This window comes from Oncorhynchus nerka, linkage group LG3 (genome assembly GCF_034236695.1).
Source record: "Oncorhynchus nerka isolate Pitt River linkage group LG3, Oner_Uvic_2.0, whole genome shotgun sequence".
NCBI lineage: Eukaryota > Metazoa > Chordata > Actinopteri > Salmoniformes > Salmonidae > Oncorhynchus > Oncorhynchus nerka.
The window spans coordinates 13,988,445-14,002,353 of NC_088398.1; the positions used below are offsets into that span (position 1 = coordinate 13,988,445).

General features: G+C 42.0%; 1 protein-coding gene across 2 annotated transcripts; it reads left to right on the plus strand.

The window, feature by feature from the left end:
- The first annotated feature begins 46 nt into the window (after nt 1-46).
- LOC115102377 (importin subunit alpha-6-like) lies at nt 47-10,659 on the plus strand. 2 transcript variants are annotated; one of them, XM_029622282.2, is made up of 14 exons: nt 47-162; nt 1,304-1,431; nt 1,657-1,758; nt 2,140-2,239; nt 2,609-2,703; nt 3,061-3,192; nt 3,691-3,779; nt 3,956-4,055; nt 4,278-4,441; nt 4,521-4,599; nt 4,748-4,873; nt 8,179-8,306; nt 8,511-8,689; nt 9,266-10,659. In XM_029622282.2, the coding sequence occupies exons 1-14, from the start codon at nt 159-161 to the stop codon at nt 9,451-9,453; spliced, it is 1,614 nt and encodes a 537-aa protein (XP_029478142.1). In that variant the 5' UTR covers nt 47-158; the 3' UTR covers nt 9,454-10,659. The 2 variants fall into 2 exon arrangements, with proteins under 2 accessions (XP_029478142.1, XP_064864715.1); XM_065008643.1 differs by lacking the exon at nt 47-162 and having other exon boundaries at nt 1,282-1,431.
- The last annotated feature ends 3,250 nt before the right edge of the window (nt 10,660-13,909 follow it).

The window sequence follows — 13,909 nt, forward strand, 5'->3', positions numbered from 1 at the left end:
ATGGATTTGACGTCACTGGTTGTTGATCCAAGGAGGGTTACTGGGAAATTTTAAGCGATACAAGACGCCATATTGCTCTCAGCTGGACTCGGGAGTTTGCGTGAAGGAAATAAGAATACCTAGCTACACCTAGGCGTTTCTGACATTATTCATCTTAAATGGGTAAGATCAATACAATCGTCACAACCTTTTTATTGTTGTTTTCTTTTTTTATCACGAATATCTGGCAACTTGGCATGACGATGGTTGCTAAACAAGAGAGACCGGAGAGGGGTGTGAAGGAGCTAGCTAACGATGTAGGAAGCTATCTAGCTTGCTAACGCTAGCTGTGTTATTAGCAAGCTCAATCTTAAAAAGCTGTGATTTGGGTCTAATGGCAGTTTTAGCTACCATTGCCTATTATAATTGGTTTTACAGTTGATTTAAGTATATTTTTTTGCTAACGATAAGAATACGGTGGAAGGTTTTTGAACACCATGTAATTGAATTAACACGAATAATGTATTAGCTAGGTAGCCAGCATGCTACTGCTAGTTGCTGTGTGCTAGGCCAGTGGCTCCCAACCTTTTTGGGTTATTGTACCATCAACTGAATTTTGCTCTGCCCGGAGTACCCCGGAAGTACCCCCTCATGTGCATTTTTACCAGTAAGCCTAAGGTCTCGTGAGCCTTCTCAAGTACCCCCTGTGGATAGGCCAGGTACCCCTCCCTAGGCCAGGGGTCCTACTAGGTAGTACCGCTGGTTTGGAATCACTGTACTAGGCCGTACTGTGCTACTAGCTAGAGAGGAACCCGGTTTCTTGCGATTGGAGATATCCAGCCTGGAAGACCACTGATTCCCCCAGAAAATACAACAAGCAATGTCAATGTGACGCTGTCAGCAAGACCGTGGTTAATGTTAGCTAACATTCATTATCTAGCTATCTAGCTCATAGCTAGCTGGTGTGCTTGTCATCTTTATCTAGCGAGCCAGGAATGGCATTCTTTGACTCACTAGCTAACACAAAGATTACTAACAGCTGATGACAGCGAGCAAGAAACATTTGGTATTGTTACTTTGATCACCAGTCTTCTTCATCAGCTGTCAAACTGTAACCCCAACTGCTGTTTTCGTTTGAAGATGCACATGGCAGGGTTTGTGTGATTGAGTGATTTTTATTTATTTAATTTTCCATTAGCGCCTATGTTAACAACAACATTAGCTAGCTAGTCAGTTAAGTTTGGCTGGTTGTGGCTGCGGTGAATTCACAAGTTTGTATATTTGATCATTCAGTATAATGTTATGTTTATCCTTATATCCCCAGACGAGATGGCAAGCCCAGGGAATGACCGAATGAAGAGTTACAAGAACAAAGCGCTGAACCCACAGGAGATGCGCCGGAGGAGAGAGGAGGAGGGGATCCAACTCCGCAAACAGAAGAGAGAAGAGCAGGTAGGATGCTTCTAGTTCTTACACCTGGACCACTGAATCAGCTACTCTCCATTCTGTGGAGACAACCCTAATCTCATCCAATTTGACCATGTAAATGCCTATTGAAAGGTAAATCTTCTCCAGATATGAGTCATTTTTTTATTGACCTGTTATAGTTGTCTTTGGTTTGTTTGGGTTGTAGTGAGTCAGTGTCCTACTAACACTTACCTCTCCCTCTTCCCCCAGCTGTTCAAGAGGAGGAATGTGTGTGTGCCCTCGGGTGACGAGTCCATGTTGGAATGCCCTGTCCAGGACCCCGACATCAGCTCCACTGCACCAGTCTCAGGTGTAAGTGACCATTACTCCAATTCTCCCATTGTCTTGCTCTCGTGGTCTACACTCTGCACCGAAGGACGAGTTACCTGTTGAAAGATAATGCCATTACTCCATAAAATAAGTACAAATACTTTTGGGGGGAAACAGAAGATTCTGAAACCCATGGTTAGTTAAGTCTTTGCTCTCCAGTATCCAAAAAAGACAAGAATGTTTTGGTTTTCAAATCAATCTGTGATTAAAACTAGATGAAGGTCATAAGACCTAAGTGCACTTTATGTGATAAACCGGTCACGTGTAGCACTACATCGCTTCCTCTGCATTGTGTGTATAGCGTCAGAGTACATGGTTTTGTAAGTCATTCACGTCTTTATGTATGTTGACTTGTGTGTGTAGGAAGGTGTCATAACTCCAGACATGATCCAGATGATCTTCTCTGAGGATCCAGACCAGCAGCTGATTGCCACACAGAAATTCAGGAAGTTACTCTCCAAAGGTCTGTGTGAATCATGCAATTCATAACACCCCAATGCAGGGCTCATGCCACCTGTATTATTGAGGATATGTCTCCATTGGGACCCAATTCCCTACTTAGTGCACTACTTTTGACCAGGACCCACTATATAGGGAATAGGGTTCCGTTTGGGATGGGACATAGTTTGGTCTTGTATAGTATGTTTTCTCAACAACAAAGATGGATTGTTCGTGCTAAATGTCTGCAAGTAATGCCTTTGTTGGACCTGATGCTATTCCCTCAACACCGTATTGGAGTGTTTTAGCATCACACGTTTTCAGCCATGAACCAGGATGTTTTTAAGCTAGTAGTGTGATGTCATTGTCATGCTCTCTTCTCTCTCCTTATCAGAGCCCAACCCTCCCATCGATGAGGTCATTCTCACCCCAGGGGTCGTCAATAAGTTTGTGGCGTTTCTCAAGAGGAGTGAGAACTGCACTCTTCAGGTTGGTCAGGTGGCTGGGTCTCAGTCTGTCCGTTAGTTGGATGTGCTGGGAATTCTTGGTTTGGTGTGTTAGAAATCAACAAATGTATTCACTACACAAAATGACACTAACAGAAAGCTGTTGGAATATATGAAATTAAGTCAGATTCTGTAATATTATATCACATCCTGTTGGCATTAGTCAGTCTGCTTGACATCTGCATTGTATTGCTCCCTGTCAAAAGACGTAGCTAGTGAACTTTCCTCTGCCTCTTTATGACACTTAGTCAATCGTAACACTTCAGCCTGTGTATCTGTCTATGAGGGCTTGTACTATGCTCCCCATGTGACCGTGGTGTGAAATGTGTGTGTGACACAGTTTGAGGCAGCCTGGGCCCTGACCAACATTGCCTCTGGGACCTTCCTGCACACCAAGGTGGTTATTGAGATGGGAGCCGTGCCCATCTTCATCGAGCTGCTCAACTCGGACTACGAGGACGTCCAGGAGCAGGTGACTGAACAGCCTGGGGGGGGGCTGAAGCCCTGGGGAAGAGTTGTAGCATGATGGGACACTAACACATGGGTCACAGGGATGTCTAGCAGGAGTGGGAATAATATGTCATGGGATTTGTCCTGCCAAGAAGATCCTATCTGAATAGTAAAGCAGCTATTTTTGCATTCCCTAAATATAAATGCTATGACTGCATTCTGATTCTCTACCCTTCTCCCTGAAGTTATCTCTTATTCACTCCCCTTCCATGGGTTTTAACATAGCCAAATACTAAGCAATCCCAGCCCGATATGGTCTTAGCTGTGCGGTTATGTAGCAGTATATGGTATGGCCCTCCAAGCCCAGCTCTATATGGTGCTGATGTTTGTGTGGAAATATAGCCTAGCTGCAGCACTGTATAATATGGCTCCTAGCTGCATGCAATATAGCTGCAATGTTACGGAATGGCAATATGCATGGCTGCTGGTTTAGAGGTGACGAGTGATTGGTGTATTTCAGGCCGTGTGGGCCCTGGGGAACATCGCCGGGGACAACGCAGAGTGCAGAGACTACGTTCTCAACTGTGGCATCCTGCCCTCACTACAACAGTATGTGTGTGTGCGAGCTTGGTTTTATCAGTCTGTAGGCCCATGTCGTTTTAACAAGGAGAAGTAGAGTTTCATACCATTACCTAATACATTGTATAATCAGATTAGTCATGTTTAACAGTTTAATTGCGGTCAGAGAAACAAGGTGTACTGAGAACTGTTCTCTCCTCCCGCAGGCTGCTGGCTAAATCCAACCGTCTCACCACAACTAGGAATGCTGTATGGGCTCTGTCTAACCTGTGTAGAGGGAAGAACCCCCCCCCTGACTTCACCAAGGTAATGGGGTCTATTCCCACATTGCCCAATCAGAGGACAGTTCTAACAGTCCAACAGATCTCTCCTTTCAAATGCACAAACCACTCTGGGATTTTGACTAATTTCTCTCAAAGCCATTCTCTTAGCAAAAAATGTTCTCCTTTCACTATTATCCCTCTTTCTGTCTTTCTTCCTCCCCCTTGCTCTTTTCTTCTTTGCTCTCTCTCTCTCCTCCTCCCCCAGGTGTCTCCCTGTCTGAGTGTGCTGTCCAGGCTGCTGTTCAGTAGTGACCCAGATGTGTTGGCTGATGCCTGCTGGGCCCTCTCTTACCTGTCTGACGGACCCAATGACAAGATACAGACCGTCATCGACTCTGGGGTCTGCCGCAGACTGGTGGAGCTACTCATGTAAGTACTACTAGACACACACACACAAGAAATTGAGATGTTGGTGCACACTGACTGTGGTGTTTTTGGTCTTTCCCAGGCACAGTGACTATAAGGTGGTCTCTCCCGCGCTGCGTGCTGTGGGAAACATAGTGACAGGCGATGACATTCAGACTCAGGTAGAACTAGTTTATTTTCTTGCTACTTCCCAATGGCTTTGTCTCTCTTCACCCTGATGTGTGTGGAGTTTTGATCCTTCACATGGTCCTAGCTGTGTGTGTGGGTGGACTGGTGTGTAATCTTCACTGTGTGTGTGGATTGTTCCAGGTGATTCTGAACTGCTCGGCATTGCCCTGCCTATTACACCTGCTCAGTAGTCCCAAGGAGTCCATCAAGAAGGAGGCCTGCTGGACTGTGTCTAACATTACAGCTGGAAACAGAGCACAGATCCAGGTGTGTGTGTGTGTACCTGTGCTTGATGGTAGCACGTTGTAGAGGTCGACCGATTTAATCGGAATGGCCGATTTTAATTAGGGCCGATTTCAAGTTTTCATAACAATCGGAAATCGGTATTTTTGGGTGCCGATTTAATAAATAAGTATATCTTTTTTTTATACCTTTATTTAACTAGGCAAGTCAGTTTAGAACACATTCTTATTTTCAATGACGGCGTAGGAACGGTGGGTTAACCTCTTGAAGCTAGGGGGCACTATTTTTGGAAAAATAACGTTCCCAAAGTAAATGACCTATTTCTCAGGACCAGATGCTAGAATATGCATAGAATTGACAGCTTAGGATAAACACTCTAAATTTTCCAAAACTGTAAAAATATTGTCTGTGAGTAGGCGAAAGCCTAAGAAATATCCAATCAGGAAGTGACTCATATTTTGAAACCGTTGTGTTCCTATGCATCCCTATTGGCCATTGAAAGGGATATCAACCAGATTCCTTTTACTATGTATTCCCTAAGGTGTCTACAGCCTTTAGACATAGTTTCACACCTTTATGTTGACGAATGAGCGTAAAGGACCACATTGTGTAAGTGGCCAGCTGAGGGCTCAGAGTGATTCTTGCGTAAAAGACAGAGGTAGCCATTTTTCCTCTCGGTCCTACTGAAAAGCCAATTGTCCCGGTTGATATATTATCGAATAGATATTTGAAAAACACCTTCAGGATTGATTATAAAAAACGTTTGCCATGTTTCTGTCTATATAATGGATATCATTTGGATTTTTCTTTGGCGTTGTCGTGACCGCTATTTCCGGTGGATTTCTCAATATAACGTGACAAACAAACGGAGGTATTTTGGGTATAAAAATAATGTTTATGGAACAAAAGGAACATTTACTGTCTAACTGGGAGTCTCGTCAGTGAAAACATCCGAAGATCATCAAAGGTAAATGGTTAATTTGATTGATTTTCGTGACCAAGCTTCCTGCTGCTAGCTGGACATAATGCTATGCTAGGCTATCGATAAACTTACACAAAAGCTTGTCTTGCTTTGGCTGTAAAGCATCATTTCAAAATCTGAGACGACAGGGTGATTAACAAAAGGCTAAGCTGTGTTTCGCTATATTTCACTTGTGATTTCATGAATATTAATATTTTCTAGTAAGATTATTTGGCCGTTGCGCTATGCTAATTAGTGTAGTTGATGACAATTCTCCCGGATCCGAGATGGGTAGTTCCAAGAGGTTAACTGCCTCGTTCAGGGGCAGAACGACAGATTTTCACCTTGTCAGCTTGGGGAATCAATCTTGTAACCTTACAGTTAACTAGTCCACTGCAATAATGACCTGCCTCTCTCTCGTTGCACTCCACAAGGAGACTGCCTGTTACACGAATGCAGTAAGCCAAGGTAAATTGCTAGCTAGCATTAAACTTAACTTATAAAAAAACAATCGATCATAATCACTAGTTAACTACACATGGTTGACGATATTACTAGATATTATCTAGCGTGTCCTGCGTTGCATATAATCTGACTGAGCATACAAGTATCTAAGTATCTGACTGAGCGGTGGTAGGCAGAAGCAGGTGCATAAACATTAATTCAAACAGCACTTTCGTGCGGTTTGCAGCAGCTCTTCGTTGTACGTCAAGCATTGCGCTGTTTATGACTTCAAGCCTATCAACTCCCGAGATGAGGCTGGTGTAACCAAAGTGAAATGGCTAGCTAGTTAGCGCGCGCTAATAGCATTTCAAACGTCACTCCCTCTGAGCCTTCTAGTAGTTGTTCCCCTTACTCTGCATGGGTAACGCTGCTTCGGTGGTGGCTATTGTGTTGCTGGTTTGAGCCCAGGGAGGTGCGAGGAGAGTGCAGAAGCTATACTGTTACATTGGCAATACTAAAGTGCCTATAAGAACATCTAATAGTCAAAGGTTAATGAAATACAAACGGTATAGAGGGAAATAGTCCTATAATTCCTGAAATAACTACAACCTAAAACTTCTTACCTGGGAATATTGAAGACTCATGTTAAAAGGAACCACCAGCTTTCATGTATTCTCATGTTCTGAGCAAGGAACTGAAACGTTAGCTTTCTTACATAGCACATATTGCACTTTTACTTTCTTCTCCAACACTTTGTTTTTGCATTATTTAAACCAAATTGAACATGTTTCATTATTTACTTAAGGCTAAATTGGTTTTATTGATGTATTATATTAAGTTAAAGTAAGTGTTCATTCAGTATTGTTGTAATTGTCAATATTACAAATACATTTTTAAAAACCGTCCGATTAATCGGTATCGGGTTTTTGGTCCTCCAATAATCGGTATTGGCTGAAAAATCATAATCGGTCGACCTCTAGCACGTTGTTTTAAGTAGTTGTCTGAAGGCTTTTATCACTGAGTGTACAAAATATTAAACACCTTCCTAATTTTGAGTTGCACCCCCTTTTGTCCTCAGAACATCTGTAATTCGTCAGGGCATGCACGCTACACGGTGTCGAAAGCGTTCCACAGGGATGTTGGCCCATGTTGACTCCATTGCTTCACACGGTTGTGTCAAGTTATCTGGATCTCTTTTGGGTATTGGACCATTCTTGATACACACAGGAAACTGTTCAGTGTGAAAAACCCAGCAGTGTTGCAGTTGTTGACACACACCAGTGTGCCTGGCACCTACTGCCATACCCTGTTCAAAGGAACTTCTTTTGTCTTGCCCATTCACCCTCTGAATGGCACCGATGCTCAATCCAGGGCTCAAGGCTTAAAAATCCATCTTTAACCTGTCTCCTCCCCTTCATCTACACTGATTGAAGTGGATTTAACTAGTAACATCAATAAGGGATCATAGCTTTCACCTGGTCAGTCTGTTATGGAAAGAACAGGTGTTCATAATATTTTGTACACTCTGTAGGTCATTATTGCTAAAATGTCACAAGGTGCAGAGTGTTCAATTTTCCTGCTGGGGGGCATATTGAGAGATATCGGGAGGTTACCCTCACATATCTGAAATTACATGACCAATTGATGTTTGCTTATCATGACAAGCATGGTTACTTGTTTAACTCTGAGAGCTAAATGTGGAATAATCTGAACTGTGTAGTTCTGACTATGCTCTTCATGAGGTTAAGATATTTCAAACGGCATGAAAACGGCATGTAGTTGTCAATGGTTTTAGAGGAGCTGGGGGTCTCCCAGCAGGCAAATCGAACACTCTGCACCTTATTGTGATGTTTTATTGACAACAACCTATTTGTGTGTGTGTGTATAATGTCATCTCACTGTTCTATCTCTCTATCTTGGTCAGACGGTGATAGATGCCAACATCTTCCCAGTGCTGATAGAGATTCTTCAGAAGGCAGAGTTCCGCACCAGGAAGGAAGCAGCGTGGGCTATAACCAACGCTACCTCTGGGGGCACTCCTGAACAGATCAGGTAATAACGTGCGTCAAATTATTAAATAGAACCGGAGCATCATTTTGGAGACTCGCTGCTTACGCCAAGAATTCATGAAATTAATGGGAGTAGTTTCATGCTCGGCAAAAGTTTTGTCCCAGTGTAGTAGACCTGTATCTCTGCTAAACCAAATGAACAAATGTGAATAAATGTCAATCCAGCACTGTCTTGCTGTCCCTGTAGGTACCTGGTTAGTCTGAACACCATCAAGCCCATGTGTGACCTGCTGACAGTGATGGACAGTAAGATAGTGCAGGTGTCACTGAACGGCCTGGAGAACATCCTGAGACTGGGAGAGCAGGAGGCCAAGCAGAACGGCACTGGCATCAATCCTTACTGTGCCCTCATAGAGGAAGCCTATGGTATGTTTTTTACACACACACACACACACAACATAAGAGGATGGGACAGGAATCAACCCTTAGATGTACGCTCAATTCTGTTTCTCCACCTTCTCCCTGAAATAGCAAATGTCTCGTGGATTTATAAGGAATGCACTGACGTAAGGAGGGAGAGGGAACGATTGCACTCTTCAGGGAGAAGGAGAAATGTCATTAGGCTATGGATAATCACTTAGCCAGTGGAATGCACACTGTTCCACTAGATGGCAGTAGATATGTTGCTGTGAAGTGAATAGTGTACTCTGTAGTTATCTAATAAGATGCAAGGACACATGCTGCCAAATTTAAACAGCCATTAGTTAGTGATTATGACTCAGTATTGTCATGTGAGTCACTAAGGCCTGATATTAATTTGTGTGCGTGTGTCCCCACTGGCTTTTCTTACTAGCACTGATTTTAGCTGATGTCTGCTTTATTGAGGAAAGTTGTATTTGTGATGACTGACTGTGTGGATGTCATACCTACCTTCGTTGAATGCACTGACTGTAAGTTGCTCTGGATAATAACATCTGCTAAATGTAAAAATGTCCACGGCAGGTCTGGACAAGATAGAGTTCCTGCAGAGCCATGAGAATCAGGAGATCTACCAGAAGGCTTTTGACCTGATCGAGCACTACTTTGGTGTGGAGGAGGAGGACGCTAGCATCGCCCCACAGGTGGACCAGAACCAAGGCCAGTTTATCTTCCAGCAGCAAGACGGGCCCATGGAGGGCTTCCAGCTCTAACCACACCTTGACCTTTGACCTTCACCCCTCTGAGTATCTACTACTATCCCCCCATCACCCCAGAGAGTCCAGTCTCCATAGGGCTGTTTTAGACCTGAACTGATGACACTACCCCATCTCTCCTCTCTCACTGGACCCACCTGCTCCACCTCTCTCTCCAAATCTTCCTCCACGCCACCCTATCTGGAAAGAGCGAGCACGAGAGAGAGAGACTGACTGAAAGACTGACTGAGGACAGCTCATACTTAGTGTTTGAGAGTTCCTGCAGCTGTATGAATATGAAAGAAAGAGTTGGCTGATATTTTGTCTTACTCCCTAAAATGTTTTTATTTTATCATTATCATTTTCATTTTATCATTATTTCCTGTGATATTATTATAATACATTATTATTATTACGACACTGGTGTCTCAATCGTCCTCCATATCTCCTTTTTAAATGTGAAATGACCTCTTCAGTCTTCAAAAATAAAACAAAAGATATGAACACATGAAGCATTTGACTGAAGATTCTCTGGATTTCACCAGATAGTCCAAACTAGTATCCTGAAGAGGTTTAGTGACTGTATCAGCTCATTTCCTCACTTGTACCCTTTGACCAGAGTTGAGAGAACAGTAGGCTACTGACAGCCTACTGTTTTCATTGGGAGGATGTACATTGTGTCAAGATGATAATGTGTGTATCCCAGTGACATAGTATTTAAGTTGGAAAGCAACTGCACATCTTTCTCTGGGGTCTCTCTTCAATGTTGAAATGGACTATGGTTGACCTGGAGATTCCTAATCTTATTTATTCAGTTGAAATGTCTTTCTGCTCATTTGAGAGAAAGATGGTCAAAAACTCTCATTATCTTCTCTACTCCTTGGCCCTGGCTGCAATATTAACGTTAGAATAACATCAGGACACCAGTTGCATCGAACTGACCGCAGTAATGTAGATGCATTGTGTAGGGCAGCACTGCATGTAACTTGCTGCATTAGTCAAAGCGTTTAGCCAGTCTTATGCTTATCTATAACAATGTTACGGTAGGATTGACACAACGTTAGGGTAACGTTGAGGAGTGTTCTGCTTGTGTGAGTGCTCCTTATTGAAGCGCCGCCTGCAAGCCACAGTACAGGACCAGACGGGTTAGGTTCAGTGACTAGCGTCTGTCGTGTGATGCAGTGTCTGTAACAATCTCCAGGTGAATAAAAACACAGGCTCTGAGTTCTTTTGTAGTTGTTTTTTCTTTCATCTCACCATGAGTTATTTTGATGTCATGACTTATTTGTTTTGCTGCAGTGTTTTTGTTTAATTGGTGGTGGTTGACTTTGCATTGGACTTAACGCTATTGGACGTTGATAGAAAATGCTCAGTTGAACTCTAGTGCTTTGTATATTATATATACATGTAAGAAATTATATAGGGGAAAGAAATTCCTACTAATTGGAAGGGGTGATTTATTGCAGTATAATGTGTTTTCTGACTGAGATGCAGTAATGTTGTACTTATGGTTGAGTCTTTGCACACTTACCTGTTGCTGCTTTATTCTGATCTTCTGTTGGTCATGTGTTTGTCTCTGGTTCCCCTCACCTTTTAGAACAGCTTCTAGAAAATGTTTTGTTTAGAACGGCTTCCAGAACATGTTTTGTTTAGAACGGCTTCCAGAACATGTTTTGTTTAGAACGGCTTCCAGAACATGTTTTGTTTAGAACGGCTTCCAGAACATGGATTGTTTAGAACGGCTTCCAGAACATGGATTGTTTAGAACGGCTTCCAGAACATATTTTGTTTAGAACTTCTTAATTTTTTAATTTTTTTTATAACATTTTTATATGAACTCTTGATTGGTGGAGGGAACCCAACCTGGCTATAGTGAACTGCTGAGCCTTTTGTGTGTGTGTGTGTGTGTGTGTGCCTACAAGCACAGTATTTCAGCATTCTACTTTTAGTTTTAAACTCATCACTCCTGAAACCTGGCTATTTACTTTTGGCATGTTATGTTTTTGAAAATTGTAGATGCTGTATACATTTTGAGTACCATATTAATTGATCCTAGGACTTGGAAATTATATATTTACGTGAGATGGAAACAGTTTGTAGTGCTACATTTTGTCATGCACATTAAAAATTGTATAGTTTTCTAGTATTTCTCATGTTTGTACGATTGGATGATATTATTTTTGTTTTAGGTTGATTTATTTCTCCCTCATTTGGGAATTGTTTTGTTTTGAAAACGAGGCTATAAGGACTGCTGTGGTATTCTGTCCAGAATCCTCTAGTTTAGGTGGTTATCATATCATGCCGCCGTTGTGGTTCTGTTTACTTTAACCCAATGGACCACAGAGGGCTGTGTGTGAAGCTGGACTCAACAGCTCCTCTCTGTGTTACTCATGGAGCTGTTGTCTGGCTCTCTTTTGAAGGGTTAATGTGGACTGTAAAATAATGAAGAATAAATCAATAAAATTAAATGATCTGTTACACAAGGCCTCTTTTCGGCTGGAATATTGGGGATTTTGTCTTCGAAAATCTGAAATGTCTGAAATGTCTTGAGTCATTGACTATTCAACCCCTTTAGTTCTGGCAAGCCTAAATAAGTTCAGGAGTAAACTTTGCCTAAGTCTCAAGCATGGGATCACTCTGTGTGAAATATTAGTGTTTAACAGGATTTGTTAATCACTACCGTATATCTATACCCCACACATACAGTTGAAGTCAGAAGTTTTACATACACCTTTGCCAAATACAGAAGTTTACATTTGGCCCATTCCTCCTGACAGAGCTGGTGTAACTGAGTCAGGTTTGTAGGCCTCGCTCGCACACGCTTTTTCAGTTCTGCCCACACATTTTCTATGGGATTGAGGTCAGGGCTTTGTGATGGCCACTCTAATACCTTGACTTTGTTGTCCTTAAGCCATTTTGTCACAACTTTGGAAGTATGCTTGGGGTCATTGTCCATTTGGAAGACCCATTTGCGACCAAGATTAAACTGACTGATGTCTTGAGATGTTGCTTCAATATATCCACATAATGTTCATCCCTCATGATGCCATCTATTTTGTGAAGCGCACCAGTCCCTCCTACAGCAAAACACCCCCACAACATGATGCTGCCACCCCCGTGCTTCACGGTTGGGATTGTGTTCTTTGGCTTGCAAGCCTCCAAACATAACGATGGTCATTATGACCAAACAGTTCTATTTTTATTTCATCAGACCAGAGGACATTTCCCCCAAAATTACAATCTTTGTCCACATGTGCAGTTGCAAACCGTAGTCTGGCTTTTTCATGGAAGTTTTGGAGCAGTGGCTTCTTCCTTGCTGAGCATTTTTTTCTGAGGTCTTGGCTGATTTCCTTTGATTTTCCCATGATGTCAAGCAAAGAGGCACTGAGTTTGAAGGTAGGCCTTGAAATACATACACAGGTACACCTCCAATTGACTCAAATGGTGTCAATTAGCCTATCAGAAGCTTCTAAAGCCATGACATAATTTTCTGGAATTTTCCAAGCTGTTTCAAGGCAAAGTCAACTTAGTGTATGTAAACTTCTGACCCACTGGAATTGTGATATAGTGAATTATAAGTGAAATAATCTATCTGTAAACAATTGTTGGAAAAATTACTTGTGTCATGCACAAAGTAGATGTCCTAACCGACTTGACAAAACTATAGTTTGTTAACAAGAAATTAGTGGAGTGGTTGCAAAAAAGAGTTTTAATGACTCCAACCTAAGTGTATGTAAACTTCCGACTTCAACTGTACAATTATCTGTAAGGTCCCTCAGTCTAGCAGTGTTTTTCAAACACAGATGAAACCTCAAAGACCAATGAGGTTTTCCAATGCCTTGCAAAGAACAGCACCTATTGGTAGATGGGTAAAATTATTAAGTTATTAATTACACTTTGGGTGGTGTATCAATACACCCAGTCACTACAAAGATATAGACATCCTTCCTAACTCAGTTGCCAGAGATGAAGGAACCTCTCAGTCCAATGGTGACTTTAAAATAGTTACAAAGTTTAATGGCTGTTATAGGAGAAAACTGAGGATCAACAACTTTGTAGCTACTCAACAATACTAACCTAAATGACAGAGTGAAAAGAAGGAAGCTTGTACAGGATACACATATTCCAAAACATGCATCCTGTTTGCAATAATGCACTAAAGTAAAACAAAACAAAAATTGCAAAGAAATGAACTTTGCCCTTCATACGAAGCGTTATGTTTGGGGCACATCCAACACAACACATCACTAAATACCACTCTTCATATTTTCAAGGTGGCTGTGGTTGCATCATGTTATGGGTATGCTTGTCATTGGCAATGACTAGGGAGTTTTTTTGTTGATAAAAATAAACAGAATAGAGCTAAGCACAGGCAAATTCCTAGATAAAAAACTGGTTTAGTCTGCTTTCCAACAGACACTGGGAGAAAAATTCACCTTTCAGCAGGACAATAACCTAAAACAGAAGGCCAAAT